Genomic DNA, 18,982 nt, shown 5'->3' on the forward strand with positions numbered 1-18,982 from the left:
GTACACCATAAAGCTGATAGCCTGCTGGGTGTACTCAGTCCCAACAATCAGGAGGCTGGGGCAGGAGGACTGAATTCAAGGCCAGAATGGGGCTATCACATGAGTTCTAAGTCAGCCTGGACTAGAGTGAGACCTTCCCTGAAAACAAACAATAAAACAAAGAGAGAAAGAAAAGAAATAAAGAAGGCCTATTGAATCATTTGGAGACTTTCTCAAGCTTATTCTATGAAAATCATTTAATTGTACTATCTTACTACCAAAATAGTGTGACTCTGTACATGTATCAGTACATCATTATCTGCCACATCCTCTCCAAATCGGTGTTTATATAGTGAGAAATTGTTATGTGTGTGTACATCATGTATTTACATTATAGCATATGATATTTTTATGGCCACAAAATAAATGAGGGAAACAGAAAATAGAAATAATACATTTGAAATTTGTTAAGTCAAAATTATGAAAGTATTAAAATAGGATAAAAACTACATATGTTTATATTTATGCACAATCATATGTGCATACATGTGTATATGCATATCTATACATATATGTGTATAATTTGTCTAACAGAGAAACTGAATAAAGATATGGCAAGATGGTTACTAGAAGTTAAAAAGTGTTAAAACCCAGAATGGTAGTACATGTCTATAATCTTAGCATTTGGGAGATGGTCAGCTATGGCTACCCAATGAGTTCAGGGCCAGCTTAAGCTACGTAAGACCCTATCTGGAAAAGAAATGGGCTGTAGAGGTGGCTTAGCAGTTAAAGCACTTGCCTACAAAGCCAAAGGTCCCAGGTTCAAGCCCCCAGCACCCACATAAAGCCAGCTGCACAAGGTGGCACAAGCACCTGGACTTTGTTTGCAGTGGCTGAAGGCCTTGGTATACCTGTTCTCTCTCTTTCTCTCGTCTGCTTCTTTCACTCAACTAAAAAAAGAAAAATATAAAATATGCTTTATTTTTAATATTTTATATGTATATTTATTTGTGAGCGATAAAGAGGGATAGAGAGAGAAAGAAAAAGGATGGGAGCTCCAGGGCCTCCAGCCACTGGAAACAAACTTCAGATGCATGCACCATCTGTGCACTTGTCTTGCGTGGTTACTGGGGAATTGAACCTAGGTCCTTGAGCTTTGCAGGCAAGTCCCGTAACCACTAACTCATCTCTCCAGCCCTAAAATACTTTTTAAAAAGTGAGGTTATAAAATACTTTTATTTATATCACTGCTTTCTACAATAAAACATTTAAAAAATATTTATTGCAACAGTTATCTTTCTCATTGCTAGGACAAAATACCCAGCCAAAAGCAGCTTATGAAAGGAAAGGGCTTATTTCAGCTTGAAGTTTCAAGGAGCAGTTTCATCACAGAGGGGCAAGGGTAGTTGGAACAGACTGGACCAGACTGCCGAGCAGCAGATCTTCTCCCTTCAGTGGGGAGGAAGAAGCAGGGGTGAGCTCCAAATACCAAGTGAGGCCAGATAAATGACCCTTCTAGCCCACCCTAGTAACACACCTCCTCGAAGTCTCCACCTCCCATTGGGTTCACCAAGTGAGGATAAAATATGAGGCTTAATCAAGAACACATGAAGCCAGGCATGGTGGGGCATGCCTTTAATCCCAGCACTAGGGAGGGAGAGGTAGGAGGATCACTGTGAGTTCAAGGCCACCCTGAGGCTACAGAGTAAATTCCAGGTCAGCCTGAGCTAGAGTGAAACCCTACCTTGTAAAACCAAGGGGGGGTGGGAAGAACATGAGACAACGAAGATATTCAAACTTCCACATTTATGTATATCTGTCTCAACTTTTAAAATAGTTAAAATTTGGAATTAAAAAATGGATCATAAGTTTAAGAGAACCATGCATTTTTAAAAATTGTGCTGTGTTCCAGTGCTATTGCAATTCCACTTTATTTTTATGCTTGAAGACTGAAAGAAAATTCTATATTTAAATTCTGTGATAAACATTTCTAGTCTTTTCTATATTTTGACCCATTTATAAATGATTTTAACAGCAAATGATACGCTCTCATATATATTTCCTGTCTTCAAGTCCTGGAAAGTCTTTTCTTCATTGATATTTATCTGACATATTGAAACAATGTGATTATTTAAAGCTCCTATTTACAAGGGGACATATTATGATAAAAGAGGACTAGAGATTGCAGACTATTCTGTACTGAATTATGTGCTGCAGTGCAGTGCTAGATGGATTTCTTCAATTTTGCATAGAGCCGTACTTCTTGCATACTGGAGCTTCAAAACTGCCTGTTCTTTAAATAATGCAGTGAAGAAATTAAATAATTAAAGCTGGAGGAAAGAAGCATTAAAGATTTTAAGCAGGAAAGGGGGGAAAGTTGAAAGGAAAGAAATGTACCTTTTTAGAGAACAGTTGAACCTTTTGAGTACATCTCTCAGTAAAGGGAAAATTCCTGTAAATGAGACTAAAGGGATGGGAGAAATGGCATTCCTTTCTAGAGAGGAAATCAGTTATCTTATTGATTATTCTATTTGAATAAGTCCTGATGTGAGTGATTAGATTGCAGTGTTTCAAGTAAAACAACAGCACAATATTAGGGTCTTGCCATGTAGCCCAAGCTGGCCTCAAGTTCACAGTGATCCTCCTACCTCATCCTCCAAGTGTTGGGATTCCAAATGTGTGCCACCACACCTGGCTCAAATAAGCTTAGTGTATGGCTGCTGAAGTGAAGCATACAAGTGATCTTAAATTGCTTTACTTGTTTGGTCTTTCTTTCTTTCTTTCTTCTTTCTTTCTTTCTTTCTTTCTTTCTTTCTTTCTTTCTTTCTTTCTTTCTTTCTTTCTTTCTGGTTGGTTGGTTGGTTGGTTGGTTTTCTTTCTGGAGGAGTCTCACTCAGTAGGCCAGGCTGGCCTAGAATTCCCTGTGTATCCTAGGTGGTCCTTGAACTAGATCTTGCCTCTCTAGTGCTGATATTCTAAATGTGAGCCACCCTGCCCAGCTAAATTACTTTATAAAGTCATTGCTCAATATATTTGAGTTTACTAGAAACTGTTCCCACTCTCTGGTTCTGCAGGAACCCAAAGATATGTTATGGAGAATCCATATTGCAAAACTGGGCCTGAGACAAATGTCTTTACAGGGAAGGTTCATAGTATTCCATTTCTCTCCAAGTCTAGTTTACTGCTATGCTGAAGACTAAGAGATAATTTTGATTAGATTTTAAATGTCTCCGGGAGAAAAATATTCTCGAGCTCCTTTTCCACTTTGCCATAATCCAATTAAGACCTCAGACTTCACACTCTGCCTTGAGTTGACTTTTAAGCTTAAGGGAAGAATATAAAGTCTTCAGGTCTCTTAACTGAAGAGGTATTACTTGGTACTTTTCAGTTTAGAGAGGTCAGTAACTTTGGTTTAAAATTTTTCAAAAATTACATATATTTATGACTTCTAGAAATCTCAAGATCTGATCTAATCTAATCTAAGCAGCAACTGAAAAGCATCACCTATTTGAATGAGGTGATGCTGTCACTCAAACTCAACCCCAGCCCACCCTTCAAAACTTACCTCTAGCTCAGCTTTCTCCATGAAATTCTCCAAGTATTCTAGTGGCAGCTTCATTAGTCACCCTTCTGTTGATGATCTCTCAATGTTAGTACCCAGCATTGACAACTCAACAAGTTAAACAGTAGTTTAGTAACTCAAGCATCTTATCAAATGGCTTAAAGGTCTTTTTTTTTTTTTAAATGTGAATTCTAAGTTTGTTATTTAGTATTGGCTGACAGACAGATGGATGAACAAATGGAGGAAACGATCACCTTTCATAGTTCAGTAGACTCAGAAAATGTCATGGCTGATAGACCTCAATACTGTCATTTTAGGGGAAACATTTAAAATATATGCAGTTTTTATTCATGAAGATACACTGTAGTATTTCTGACAATGAAACATAAACAATTTAAATGTCTAACAGGAAAGTTTAGTAGATTATTATATATCAACCCATGGGAATATGGTTATTAAAACAGGACTATTAAAATAACACTATTGCAGCATACTGACACAATGTAAAAATAGGTGATTTTCTTGGCTAGACAGGCAAATAAAGGAAAAGGGTCCTTTAAAGGGGCTATATTCAAACCTAAGATAGCCAAGAGGGTGACCCCACTTCCGTCTTCCTGGCCTAAGTGAACTTTTCCTGCTTGGTGCGTTTTCTGGGGTCTGCATAGTACTGGATTCAGCATGGACCAACCAGCACCTTCACCTTCACTTCAGCTTACCAATCATGGACTCTGCATGAGTGTGCTTCCCTCATTTGATAAAAGGCTAGTTCCCGCTGGGGGCTGGATTTTCCAGCTCTGTAATGCCCTCCTCCCAGAGGAGTCTATTCTCTTTGCTTTCTTTCTTTGAAATATAAACATTATTCTTTTAAACTCTTTCCTGCCTTTTAATTCTTTAATCAGCAGAGCCAAAAACCCAGCACCTCTAGAGGGTATCAATCCTTAAGCATATAGTTTATGAAAATCACAGGGTATTATAGGTGCTGTGGGTTAATAAGTTAATAAAGAATAAAGACAAGTTAAGAAAGGTTGTTTTCAGTCTAGGACTAGAAAAGAATATGGAAACATGGAAACAGCTGTGTTTTAGCAGGAGAAATGTCATTGTATTGCTCTTCTATCCAAATCATCCTAAATATTTTTCTTTTATTTTATTCCAATGAAGAGCAGAATTGTGAAAGACAACATGTACTGAATAAGCATATGGTAGAACTTTGAACAAGGAAAATTTTAAAGAAAATTGGAATAATATGAGATGAAGAAATGAAATTTTCCATAAAGGAAAGGAAATTCATTTAAATCTGTTTCACTACTGATGAATTTCAATTGTGACATTGTGACATCTCTCATCTGAATCCATTATTTCTCCTTTTTTAATAGTAATACTTCAATGAGTATAAATTTTCATAATTATTATGTAAATAGTTCCTTTAAATCAATTTAGGAAGTCCCATTTAAGTTAGGTGGATATAATATTATATTATATTTTCAAAACTATATATTAATAGGAAACTTCCTAAATACATAATTTTTAATTTTCTATAATTTTATGATTGAATATATTTTGCTCCCACATGTTATAATCTAGTAAAAATACTAGGTGTATGGGGAATATGTCTTCTAATGGATTCAAAAGCATTACATAGCATTGCTTTCAAAAATACTATTGGCATCTATATTTAAACTTGTGTTAGATGTACGATTATTATTTTTAATTTTTTTATTAGTTATGTATACAACAGGGCCCTGGAGAAGATATGATGAATACTAACCTTAATCTTCTCCTGTTTTTCTCTCACTCTCCCTTCTCTCTATCTCTTTTATATTACCTATCTTTTTCTTCCTTCTTTTCCTTGGTGCTGGCCTGTAACTCCCAGCACCAGTATGTGACTAACATCCACAATGAGCTGTTGATCAGACAGACCTACACGGTTTCCCAAAAGAAGACAGATTTCTGCCAGAGTACTTGATGACCCACCAAAGGTTAGTGGTGAGACCCTACTGCTAAAGACACCATATGACGTTGGCACAGAACATGGAGTGACCTGGCTGGAACCTGGAAGAGAGTCAGTCCCCAGACAGTTAGCTCGTCTAGTGTCAGAAGGTGCTACATGAGTGACTGGGGGAAAATGACCAGCATCTGATCAAGCAACTCATGGTCTAAGATACTCAGCATTAAACAACCTGACATGATTGCTCACACAAGTGCACACAGCCATGGTGGGAAACCAACTGCTCTTGATTTGGCTAACTGATCAGTGCTCAGTGGAATGGAGCCCATAGCTGGAGCTGGGAAATCATGTCCAAAAATGATCCTGCTCATTTACATTGCATTATCAAATTCCCACCAATCATGGGCTACAAGAAGGCCTACACCTATTAAATTCTTTCTAAACAAACAATGGTTATCCCATTTATCTGGTGCTAACTTCGCTCTCTGTTGGAGAATTTGCTTCTCTTTTTCAGATAGATGCAGATCCTAAGAAGAGAATCAGCCCATCATATCTCAAAAAGGCCCCAGTTGAAACTAAAAGTAATTGGGAAACAAGCAAGAGTGCTACTTTCTTGGTGAACCTGGTAACGGCACAAGGGTGAAGGAGATAGCCACAGAGAACACTCAACTCCTACCAAATCAGATATCTAGAGACACAGAGGCTCCCAATACCTCATCACTGAAGCAAACTTAAAATGAACCCAACATTGCTCTGGGAAATTTGTTGAAGAGGGGGAGGCAAGAATGTTAGAGCCACACATTGGGTCATGATGCACACACCCATTACCTCTTACCCATAACTGATGGCTAACCCTACAATGCACGCCCATATTCCCCAACAAGGAGGGTCGCTGCAGAGGGGGAAGTACAGGGAGGATGCTAACAATGGTATCCTTAACAACAACAACAACAAAAACAAAACAAAACAAAACAAAACAAAAAACCAGCATCTGAACTAACCATTTTCTTTCCTTCTTCCCTTACTCCCTCCCTCTTTTCCTTCCTTCCTTATTCCTAACAAGGTTTCATGTATTCCAGGCAGGCTGGTCTCAAACTTCTTATAGACTTGTGGATGACCTTGGCTTTGTGATCCTCCTACCTTGAGGAGTGCTGGGAATATAGGTGTGAACCACCACACCTAGTTTCAACCATTTACTCTTGTATGAATCTTATTCTGCAAAATCAAAGTTCTATTAGTAGTTATCCATATAGTAGTGGTATATGCAAGTGTGTGTGTGTTTGTGGTATGGTGTAAGGTGGAGGAGCCAATGCACCTTTGACCATTACGGAAGAATAGATATGATAATAGGAACCACTTATAAAATAAACATGCTACTGGAAGTCTTAAGAGGATCCTTTATAAGAATGAGTATCTGTCATAATGAATTCCAACAGACTTCTCAATTGTTTCTCTTGATACATAGAATTTCATCCCAATGACTACATTATAATCAATTCACCAGACTTCTTTCAGGATTTGGGTGATTAGCAAGTGAAAAGAAAACATCTAAATTCCATCAGGACAGGAAACTCATTTGAGACACAATAAAACAACTTCCATTTCTAGCCTAGAAACTTCTGGGCAGGTTTGGTTTGCAAATCCATCGAGGGACACAGCTGAGCACTTACTAGACTCTGAGGTGAAGAGAATTGAGGGGAAGAGGTGAAAACATGAGATGAAAGACCTGGGGAGGCTGTGAAGGAAGATACTTAGTTTTGAATTCTCCATTCCCTTCTTCTCAGCTGATAGGATGACAAAAACATTCCTCAGTGACTGGGTAATGCAGATACCTGACAGAAGTATTTATTTTCAAGGGGTTATCTTTGCAGAGACATTGCTATAACTCTGACAATTGGGAATTAGTACACATGCAGGATTTAGAAAGTATGAATGCCAGTCCAAGTGCCATCACATATTAGTTGTATACAGCAAGACAAATCATTTCATAGTCACTTTTCCTTTCTGTAGTGACATTGGTAGCTAAGGTAGTGTTAAACTAGTGACTATGCCTTCATTAATGTGATATGTTACTGAGAAGAGCAAATGTGGTCATAACTGGGAAGCCCTTTATAAAGTGTATATGAAATGTGTGTGAGTGTTCTGTGGATATTCACTACCAAGATCACTCAGGGTCATTATCTAATTGGTGTGGTCCACTGTCACCCTTAACATATAGATTTATCAACTTTCTCTTTTCCTTTGATGTAAATGATGCTGTGGAATTTTACTTTGAATTTGTAGGAAGGAAAAGGCCTGTTCTTTTCTGAATACCATTTGGCAGAGAGTTTATCTTTAAACATACAGTGGGATAAATAACAGGAGAGATTGCAGCATTCTAGACCCAATGTGAGTAAAAGGGCTACAAGATAATAGAATATTGATTAGATAATTTGCTTCACATTCATTAGTTTCCACACAAAACTGAACCACTTCTGGAGGTTCACAGAGCTCAAATCATGAGACTCAAACTGCTTAACCCCAAACTTCTTCACTCACTTGGTCAGTAAAATTGTTTTCTAAAGTTTCCATGGTATTAACTGCAATACCCTTCCACATAGACCCAATCTTGTCAATGCTGTGGCCTTGAGGATGTTACAGACCTCTTCACTGTCACCTGAATTTTTTTTTTTTTTCTGTCTAACATGTACGAAATGGCACCATGGAGACCAGAAGACTAAACAACTGTCCCTTAGGATTTTTTTCTGCATAACAATGCTTACCCTAGTTTTATAGAATGCTACTAAATTTTGCATTGCTGACATTTTCTGAAAAATTCTTTTCATTTTTCATGTTGTTGCCAAAATGTCAACATGCAAATATCCTACAAACTTGCTGACTTGTATCTGTATACACACACACACACACTCACGTGTGCGCACACACACACACATACACACACAATGTATGACAAAGACAAAGTAAAAAAAAATTATAAATGTTAATGAATACATTGCCTATTCTTTCCACATAGGATTCAATCTTTGCTCACTTTTCACAGTTCAATATGCTTCCAGAACTGAAAACAGTGCTTTCATTACTTGTAAATAAAGAGCAGTACTAGAGTGAAGTTTTCATCACCAGAACCCATCTATGTTGCAAAGTGTTTTCATAAAATGTGGTCTCATCTTCACTCACAAAAGGATATATATATATATATATGTCTCTGTGTGTGTGTGTATGTATATGTATGTGTGTGTGTGTGTGTATATATATATATATATATATATATATATATATATATATATATATATGAAGATGGTTTATATTGGAATCTTATTTAGTACATCTATGAAACAGGTGCATGCTATTTTGACTTGGAAAAGAAATTAAAGAGGGCTTGCCTTGCGGTCTCTAGTCATTAATTAGACTCCTCATTCATGAATTACAAGAGATTTCAACTAAGTGACTGGACTTACCACATTTCAAACTAGAATTCAAATTTATGCACTATTTCTTTTTTAATTATTTATTTTTATGGGAGAGAAAGGCAAACAGCAAAGAGAGAGAGCGAGAGAGCAAGTGCATGCCAGGGCCTCTAGCCACTGCAGATTAATTCCAAATGCCTGTGCCATCTTGTGTATCTGGCTATACATGGGTACTGGGAAATCAAACCAGGGTCCTTAGGCTTTCAGGCAAGTGCCTTAACCACTGAGCAATCTTGCCATCCCCGTATTTTTTTTTTAAATATTTACTTATTTGAGGGAGAGAGAGGATGGGAGAGGGAGAGAGAATAGGCATACCAGGGCCTCTAGCTACTGTAAACTAACTCCAGATGCATGTGCTACCTGTGCATCTGGCTTACGTGGGTACTGGGGAAATGAACTTGAATCTTTAGGCTTTTCAGGCAAAGGCCTTAACTGTAAGCCATCTCTCCAGTCCCCACATTTGTTTTGAGTAATAACAAGAAACTTATAAACACAGAGCCAAAAATGCCATGCAGTTTTTCAACACTGAACGCTCTGAGAAACTTTCGGATCAATAGATTCAATTAAATTTTAGAAAAGCAAATGTTTATTGATAAGTAATTCCTCAGCATAGGAATAACTGCTTTGAAAAAAGAAATACTTGCCATTCTTGATATGTAAAGTCATTGATGTCAGTTTCAACTGAGCTCTTCACCCAGGAAAACCGTTGCAGAGATGTTTGGCTCTAGCATACCTTACTGACAAATGTCTTTACCATGAATCCGAGGACTGGGTGTATTACTGAGGAGTGGAATGAAAGAATATAACTTTAGTAGAGAATGACATAAACAATAACTGCAAAATTGGTGTGAAATAAGTAGAACCTCAATACAACAGCACTGCGGTTATGAAATAACTACAACCTCAACACTACATGACACAGGAAGAATGAAATTATGTCTAATACAATGGAAATGGTCCAGATATACAATTCTGGAAATGACAAGTATAATACAATTGTAGACTACATAGTGACATTTCATTCAGAATGGACCCTGTGTACACCAGTAATGCCCCAAAAATATAAAGAAGCCAATAAAATACTGTTTTTATCTATTAATTAAAGAAGCTAGACTATGTAATATCTAGTCTCCCTCTGCTTTGATGTTCTATGAATGAGATTAAAACTTGAGATGTATGTCACCTACTGTCTGACATAAAAAATGGAGCTTATTGTCATAATTAATTATTATTACCATTATTAAGATTGATGAATTTTTACTGCCATTCTTGAATTTGATGTAATGGAAAACTGTTTAGGATGCTATAACTCAGTAACTCCTCTACTGGGCTGTAAAATATCCAATGACATTTTCCACCCTCGTCAGCTCCAAAGTGCTTATTATTTGTGTACCAGTGATTTACAGAACTTCAGCCCAAAAAAGGCCTTAAAAGTTAATTTTCAGGAGATGGTATAGCCGAGGAAGAAATGAGGCATCTTATGAAGCAAACTTCTTAGATAATTCCACTTTGCAGAGTTTCAAGATATTCCTTCATGACATTCTTGTTCAACTCTCCTTCTAAGCTGTTTAAATTTCTGTTCATTGCACTTCACTGAGATTTTCTTTTAGAGCTGAAAAAGTCCTTGGCACAGAGGCCAAACAAAAATGGGCCCTCATTATCAAGTAGTATGTTGCTGAGTATAAGGTAGAGTATAACTAGAGCCAGCCTGATAAGGCAGTTATACAGTAAGCATGTAAGGTCAAATCTTGCAGTGCCATTCTTTGAATACAGAAAGGAAGTGTTCATGCAGGGCTGGTACTTAGGCTGCTTTGTCAAAGTCACTGATGGTTTTGTACTAGCTGCTACTACTCTCTCAGTTCCTCCTCTATTCCATTCCCAAGGGATCTGTAATAGTCTGGCTGTCACAATCAACATGTCCCAGGTGACAGAGTAAAACAGTCCTCTACTGCAAGTTATTGATCCTGATCTGGAAGCTTCACTTTTGGCCAATGTAGCTTCAGCCAAAGAAGCTACTGAGTTCATTAAAGTAGATCCCAGTTCTGAGGAGACGACTGGGGGAGCTAAAAGCCTTGCTTGCAAAACCGGCTGGCCTGGGTTTGATTTCTCTGCACCCACATAAACCTAGGTGTAAGGAGGCACATTTGTCTAGAGTTCATTTGCATTGGCAAGGGACCCTGGCGTGCCATCCCCTACTCCCACACATGCAAGCATAAATAAATAAATATAGAAAGATATAAAGTAGATCCCAAAGCAGGAAGCATGGAACTTTGATGTCATTTACATTCAGGCTTACAGATCACTTTTAAAAATTATTTTTATTTGCAAGCAGAGAGAAGGATGGATGGGCACCCCACGGCCTTATGCCACTGTAAGTGAACTCCATTTAAATGCACCTTTTGTGCATCTGGTTTTATGTGGGTACTGGGGGATCAAACATAGGCCATCAAGCTTTGCAAGCAAGTGCCTTTAACCACTGAGTCATCTCTCCACTACTAAGAACTTACTTATAATTGAACTGGACGATAACTGTGAAAATGATGGCTAGGAGGAGAATAGATTCATATATATAAAGGATGAATGAGAGGTCTAAATGTTTCAAAAGACCAAATTAACAAAGCAAAACAAAAACAGCTAGGTTTTCCCTTTCAGAAACACATCTATCCAAACTGAGGAATATTACCTCTAAGAAACCAAATCTTGGTCCAGGGACTGGCTCAGCACACAGAAAAGTGATTTTCCCAATTCCTACCTCCTTTTCCAGTTCTCTGTCATGTTCATTGAAGTGAGTGCTATGTTTGCGTATGCTCAGCAGTGCATGCTTGCAGAATACAAGTGTGGTAGTGGAAAGAAAAAGACACATTATGAAAAAAATTATTAATGAGCAATTTTGTCATCCTGTGGAAATAACCTCCAGACCTCAGGAGAACCAAGGCAGTGATGCCTCTTCATTTCACTTTCATGCTGCAATCCACAGGCAATGTGGCTTTGAAGCATTTTGTGCAGCCTTTGTAGTCCCAGAGAGAAATCTGCAGGCCATGCTTTAAACTGGACTGACAAAGCACATGTGTAGTTAGTGGACACTCTCCTGAGGGTGATGGTTAGACAGGCTCTCCTGCAGACCTGGAGACAAATACTCACAATTCTGAAAAGAAGGGGCCTGATTTGGATCTTTAACAAAAAAGCATTTATAAGCCGGGAGTGGTGGTGCACGCCTTTAGTTCCAGCACTCGGGAGGCAGAGGTAGGAGGATCACAGTGAGTTCTAGGCCACCCTGAGACTACATAGTGAATTCCAGGTCAGCCTGGGCTACAGTGAGACCCTACCTCAAAAAAACAAACAAAAAAAATTCTTTGCACATGTGTGTATATGCATGTGTACATGGGTGTGCCAGGGCCTCTTGCTGCTGCAAATGAATGAACAGCACTTGTACCACTTTTTGTATCTGGCTTATGTGGGTGGTTTGAGAACTGGCCTCAAGCCAGTAGCCTTTGCAAGCAAGTGCCTTCAACCACTGCACCATCTTTTGGGCTCTAAGATTTGGTTCATCATTGAACCCTTCTTGCTCTTTCTGAAACCTATCAACATTCACAAGGGTATAGCTGCAAATGCTGAGGGTGGCAATTAAAAGTGATCTCTCTGGACTCCAGGGTTGCACATGGAGGGACTGGCCAGTAGGTAAACTTTACACACATGTGAAAGCTTAACATCATGCCTATGCTTTTCCACTTATAAAAATAATGCAATGTGGTAATGAGCTACATTTATTATAGATAATTCAGAGTCTGAACTTCATCAATCTTTTTGTGCTTCCCCATGGCCAACTCTCCCTTCTCTAGTGTTTTCAGGACAATATGATGAGAAACATACAAGGTGCTCAAAAGAGTTGTATCAAATTAGCCAAATAAATAAATAAATAAATGGCATCCGTGCTTTTGCTTGCAAATGATTCAATTCTTTTGATCAGTAACATAGGGATCATCGTATTTTATGGGCTTGTTGGGGAGGTTCAATGTTACAGCATACTTATGCAGTGAGCAAGATGATATAAAATTCATGCTGCAAGGTGCTAGAATTTAAGCTTGTAGGTGTGCTCCATATAAAGTCGTACAGAGTGAGTCAGCCTGGCCGAGAGTGAGATCCTGCCTCAATTTCTTTTTTCAGTGATGGGTTAATCTCAAACACATTCAACCAGTTCTTAGGAAGAAAGAAACATAAGGAATACAAGCAGGAGAAAGAGTAAGGATGTGGAAGGGAGATAGTGCCTCTTTTTAAGGTTAGTTGGATTATTTCACAAGGTTGAATTTTTCTTTTTACAAGAAAAAGATCTAGGAGGCTGGCTTCCAGGAGCGAGGGGCTTAACTGTAGTTCCCTGCTGCTTCTCCTGCCGAAGTGCACGACAGGGAAACATATTTCATCCCAACTTCCTCTGTGGTCCTTTTCTATATTAAAGCCTTCCACTGTTCCAGGGCTGTGCCTGGAAAAGTTGGAAAACTTTTTCTTTGATGGAGAAAAGGAAGCCCTCAGCAGACGCAATCCACAAAATGAATGGTTATTATTCCTTTGGAACCAACACACGTCCATCCTCTCGCACACCAAATATTCATAGAAATATCTTTCCTCAACCCGATGACTGGAATTTCACTGTCCCGTGGTGCGCCTTAGTATCAAAAGGGTTGATTTCGAAAGTCAGCAGGCGACAGACTTGGCTTTGGAGCCACGGTGGTTGGCTTTTGAGAGAGTAGCTGCGACTCACTGTCCCCTGTGGCAGCGTTTCCCCTGAGCAGACTGCAAAACAAACAGTTCCTGAAAAGTATGAAAAATTAATAACAGAGGTGAAAACCTCGGGTTATTTGTTCTGCAATCGACACACACGTGAGCTTCCGCGTTTCGTGGTTTTAGCGTGTTTAGGAGGAGGATGCAGGAATGCTTCCCTGCACTTTTCCTCTCGCCATCCTGTACATTTCTAAGTCTTTCTAGAAGTGGCGGTAAATTAATACAAAGGCAGCAAGGGAGGGGGAGAGGAAAGGAAGTAAAATCACGACCCCAGAATTTTGGTGTCAGAGGTTTCGGAAAGACTCACCTTTGCTGCCAGGGACCCTGGAGGTTACAGCTGGGAGAACCCGGAGGCGCTAGGACCTGGGCGATGCCTGGCTCAGGCCGCGCTCGCTAGGGGAGGGCGGAGGAGGGAGAGGAGGAGGGGGGAATGTAGGAAAGGAGGGGTGCTCAGGGGGCGGGGGGGGGAGTCATTTATGCCGTGCAGGCGCGGCTGCCGTCGCCACACTCCCCGCGCGCAGCTCGGAGGCGGAGGAGCGCAAGGAGCAGGCTAGCCTGCTCTTGGAGTCCGGGCCAACCCAGGGGTTGCCGGGACGCTGCCTGCACCGCCCGCCCCCCGCCCCAGTCTTCCCCCGAGCTCTCGGGGGCCCTGGGAGGAGCGAGAGCGAAACGGAGAGTCCGGGCTGAGAAGCCGGCGAGACCCAACTGCTGGCGGGCGCCAGCTGCACTCCTCCGCCTCCGGGGCCGGAGAGCCGGGAGCCCGGGTCCCCGCAGCCCCCAGGGATGCTCTAGGAGCCCGCGCTGAGCTCGCGGCTCCGCTCCCCGGTCCTCGCACGGACTTCCCGTCTCCAGCCAGCCCAGCGCCCGGGGCCGCGCGCCGCCGGGCTGCACGCCGGGGCCGCCCAGGCCGGAGAAGTTAGTTGTGTGTGCCGTTGAGCGCGCGGGGCCGGCGGGCGAACGGGCGAGGCGGCGAGCGGGGCGCCGGGACCATGGGCTGGGGCTGGGGGACCCTGTGCCGCCGGCCGGGGCGCGTGGACCGCCTGTGCGTGCTGGCGCTGCTCGCGGGCTGTCTGCTGCCCGTGTGCCGCGCGCGCGTTTACACCAACCACTGGGCGGTGAAGATCGCCGGCGGCTTCCCCGAGGCCGACCGCATCGCCAACAAGTACGGCTTCATCAACGTAGGACAGGTGAGGAACCCCGGGGCGGCTGGGGCCCGTCGCCCCAGAGCTGTCGGGGACGACCCCTCCCCCTCCTCCAGATGTGCTCTCGCGGCGAGCTGCTGCGCGAACTCTTGGGCAGCGATGCCCTCTCGCCCGCGCGCTCCGTTGCACTCGTTGCCAAAGTTGCCGGGATTAGGGTTTTGTTTACTTGTTTGTACAAGCTCTGGGGGACAGGTCAGGGTCTCTGGGAATCCGGAGTGTCCCCGCGACGTCTCACACTGGCCTGAACCTTTCGACCGGGTCGGTCTTGGGAGCTGGAGGCATGGTCCCTGCGGGTGGCTGAGAAGGCTAAGTCCTCTGGGGGACACGGGGTCAGCTTAGCCCTGGGCCCGGCCTGGAAGGGTGCGCTTGGATTTAACCTGGCCGAGGGAAGCGCGGGGCACCGGGGACGCTGGAGCACAGGGACCGGCGCGGGATGGGAGGAGAGAGGAAGGGGGGAGGGCAGAGGGGCGGGACCCCGGACCCGGGAAGGGCTGGGGGGATCCGGGTGGCGGCTCTGCCGCGGGGTGGAGAGGGACGAGGGAGACCTTGGAGACCTCGGACCCAGTTCTACGTGGGGAACTCGGGAGTCTTCATGGGTGGAGCGGGCGGGTACCCACTTGCGTTGCGCTGAGACGGGGCTTGAGTGGCCTCCGGGGGTGCAGAGTTCGTGTGAGATGCCTCAGGCGGATTTTCCGCGGAGTTACCTTCCATGGTAAAATGTTAATAAATTGGGGCGATATTATGGGATACTTGGAAGCACTACCTATTCGCAAGTATTACGTCCTAAATGGCCTTGACTTCGTTTTATGTCCTCTTCCCTTATGTTCCGTAACTGGGTCCCATAAGGACCTCACAACTTCTTTTGCGCTGACCAGGGGACAGCCCTACCGGACTCAAACGCGACTGGCGAAGCGAGGGGTACGGGGAGGGGTGCTCGCTGGCCTCGCAGCCGGCGTGCGGTGGGTGGCCGAGGGACGGGAAGGCGCGGGTCCGCGCGGCTGGAGAAGAGCGCACAGACCGCTTCTGACACCCTTTGCGAAGGCGCTCCACGTCCAAATTGACCGGACAGTCCCCACCTTGGCCCGCGCCTCCTGGGGGCGCTCAAGGGACTGGGGGGCGAGGTCTAAACCTTTACCCTCTCCGAGGGAGGACTACTCCAGAAAAGCCAGTGTGGTGGAGGACAGAGACCAGGGCAAGAAACGCGAGTTCTTATGTCACCCTTCCTCCCCCCCCCCACCAAAGAAGTAAGGGAAGCCAGTCAAATTTTGTGCCTGTCACCTGCAGAATTGCCTGTTGGATTCTACTGGCTTCTTCTACTGTGGAAGAAACACGAACTCTGCTAGTGCAGCCAAGCTGAAAGTACAGTCGTCTCTGATCTTTCCAGAGAGTTCTCTGCAGTTCTGCTAACATTGTGTATTTGGAAAGAAGCCTTCTTAATTTTAAAGAGGCCCTTGTTTGGAGGAAGAAACCGGGGCAGGGAGAAGTAGATTCCACTGGGCAGTGGCAAAGCCATGACAGAGACCCAAGGCTCTGGTCTTGATTCGCTCACTCATACATCCTACCTTTTAGTGACTTTCTCAATCAGGTGGGAAGAGAAGAGTGATATCCTTGGTCCCTTGAATTTTAATTTAGTGGCTCTGCAGACTGGAAACAAGAATACAGTTGTAATTCCTAGTTACTTAGCTCAGACAAACCCGGACCTGTGGATGCTAGAGAGCTTCATGACTTGAGGGCAGAGACTCCATGTCCTCCTGAACCCTAGAGCTTAGATGTTTCAGAGTCCTACAATATGTAGTGAGAGGAAGAATTGTCACTTTACACCAAGAAAACATTAAAGTGTCCTGACAAAGGACTTTTATGGATTTTCATGTCAAATGTGCACTAAGAAAGTTTACATACAAATTGCACCAAGTACTGCTTACTGTGGTATTTACAACCCCACTGAAGAGATACAGTGCTCTCTGAGGTTACAGAGGCCCCTGGAATTGATTCCATAACCAGAGTAAAAAGATCTACTATTATACAGCATGAAGCATTTCCCTGGAGATCCTGGGTGCATAATCCTGGGCCAAATCTCCAGGGTGGTAAAATGAGTTCAGGAATAGAAATCACCCACTGTAAAAGCCAAATGTATGTCTTATTTGGCCCTTATTGCACTAACCTTTTAACACTTTGGACATCCTTTTGTTATTCTTTCTTTCCAGCAATAAAACAGCTGTGGGCAGTAAACAATTTGCAAATGTCTCTGATGTTCTCCTCTTTCCACCAAATTTGTCTTGAAGGAGGTCTAATCTCAACATATTGCAAATTGGAACTAAAACATTATTATTATTATTATTTTTTTTTTTTTTGAGGTAGGGTCTCACTCTAACCCAGACTGACCTGACATTCACTATGTAGTCTCAGGGTGGCCTGAAACTCACTGTGATCCTCCTACCTCTAAATCCCTAGTGCTGGGATTAAAGGTGTGTGCCATCACGCCCAGCAAATTTATTATTTTTGAAGCGATTAATGACCCTGGGAGTATTTCTCATATTTTCAGTGTAATACTCCAGGTGAGTAAGATAGTGGATTTTCACCACAGTAAAGCTACAATTTTGATGTCTACCCTGAATATCAGTGTCATGTTTTATGTGGCATCTTAGCAGGGGTAAAAAATTTTTGGCCTGAATATTTGTATGGGCTGGGGGAGGGTAAAGCATTGGTGGGTCTCTTCTGTTCAGTAAAGATCTTGTATTCAGAGGAACAGAAGGAATCATACAAGCTGACGGACATGCTTGACTGCTGGAAGGGAACAATGTTTTGTCTCTGGTTATGGAGATAGCATTATGCTTTCTTAGGTTTTCACAAAATGTTTGCAATTTGTGAATGGTTGTGCTTTGAAATCCTGAAGTGATGGCCGACCATAATCATTGTCAGTGGCTGTTAGTACATCAGCACATACCATATTTTTCTTAATGTAATTGTCAGCTATAGAATGCCCTGCCTTCTAGGGCCAGCTCAGCTCTGAATGGGAGCTCCCTGCCCTTAATATCATGTACTATTGGCTCCTGCTGGGCTGCCTGAGGGTAGGAGGTGTGCATGGGACAAGGGAAAAAAAGAAGCCTTTGTCTTGTGTCACTAATCTTTTGCTCTGGCTCTTGGAGCTAGCAGTCTACTGGTTAGAAAATGCTAGTGACAAACTAAGACTAGACACTTATTGACAATTGTAGGTGGACTAAAACTATACCAAAAGGAATTAATTTCGGATTATTTGAATCTAGGGAGTCAATCTTGTGAACAGATGGTTTGCAGTGTTCAGTTGCTGTATTTATCTTCTATGAATTGCCTAAAAGTCTTGATTATAAACCTAAGGTTACCAATAGTAACCTCCTCACTCACGTAAATTATTGTAAACAAGACTTCATAGAGTAAAACCAGATGCAAGCCAGACTGGGGAGATGCTTTACCTGGACCTCCCCTCCACTTGGCTACTTAGTGAGCAAGGCTGTGGAAATGGGAAAGTCACTGAACTTAATGGTGCCCCTGCTCCTTCATCTGTAAAATGATAAATCTCGAGATAATAGAGCGAGTTAACTATGCATTGCTCAGCACATAGCTAGGCCTGCTGTAAAAAGGTTTGCTGAATTGGAATCAGAGGAGAAAGGTTGAAATAAATGTGATCTAAACTTTATTTAGATATGGAAATAGGTATTTTAAAAATGGAAAGTGCAAAATTTAAAGATCAGGAAAATGAATTTTTCATGGCCAAGTTATACGAGCTTTATAGACAGTTTTAAAACAGCTTAAGTAGTTAAAAATAGTTTTATGTTGGAGTTTATGGCCTTCTTCCCTCATTTATCCATAGTGTAGCCCATTAAATATAGGGTAAGCTTGCTGGAGGTAGAGGAAAGGGAAGATCAATATAAAAACAATTATAAAGCTTGTTATGTTAAATTGTACTTGAATTTAATTCTGAATGTAGTTTATATGAGTAAGGTCAGAAGAAGGATTTTTCCAGGTAAGAAGGAGGAATCTGTTCAAAGATGTCTGGGAGCCACCACTCTGATGA

At 42.1% G+C, this 18,982-nt stretch overlaps 1 protein-coding gene across 3 annotated transcripts in view; it reads left to right on the plus strand.

The window, feature by feature from the left end:
* The first annotated feature begins 14,718 nt into the window (after nucleotides 1-14,718).
* Pcsk5 (proprotein convertase subtilisin/kexin type 5) overlaps nucleotides 14,719-18,982 on the plus strand; it is a 496,681-nt gene continuing 492,417 nt past the window's right edge. For all 3 annotated transcript variants that reach the window (XM_045145561.1, XM_045145571.1, XM_045145581.1), the window contains exon 1: nucleotides 14,719-14,916. In XM_045145561.1, the coding sequence (XP_045001496.1) occupies nucleotides 14,719-14,916 (198 nt within the window). The remainder of the gene's footprint in view (nucleotides 14,917-18,982) is intronic.

The sequence above is a fragment of the Jaculus jaculus genome, chromosome 1 (genome assembly GCF_020740685.1).
Source record: "Jaculus jaculus isolate mJacJac1 chromosome 1, mJacJac1.mat.Y.cur, whole genome shotgun sequence".
Classification (NCBI taxonomy): Eukaryota; Metazoa; Chordata; class Mammalia; order Rodentia; family Dipodidae; genus Jaculus; species Jaculus jaculus.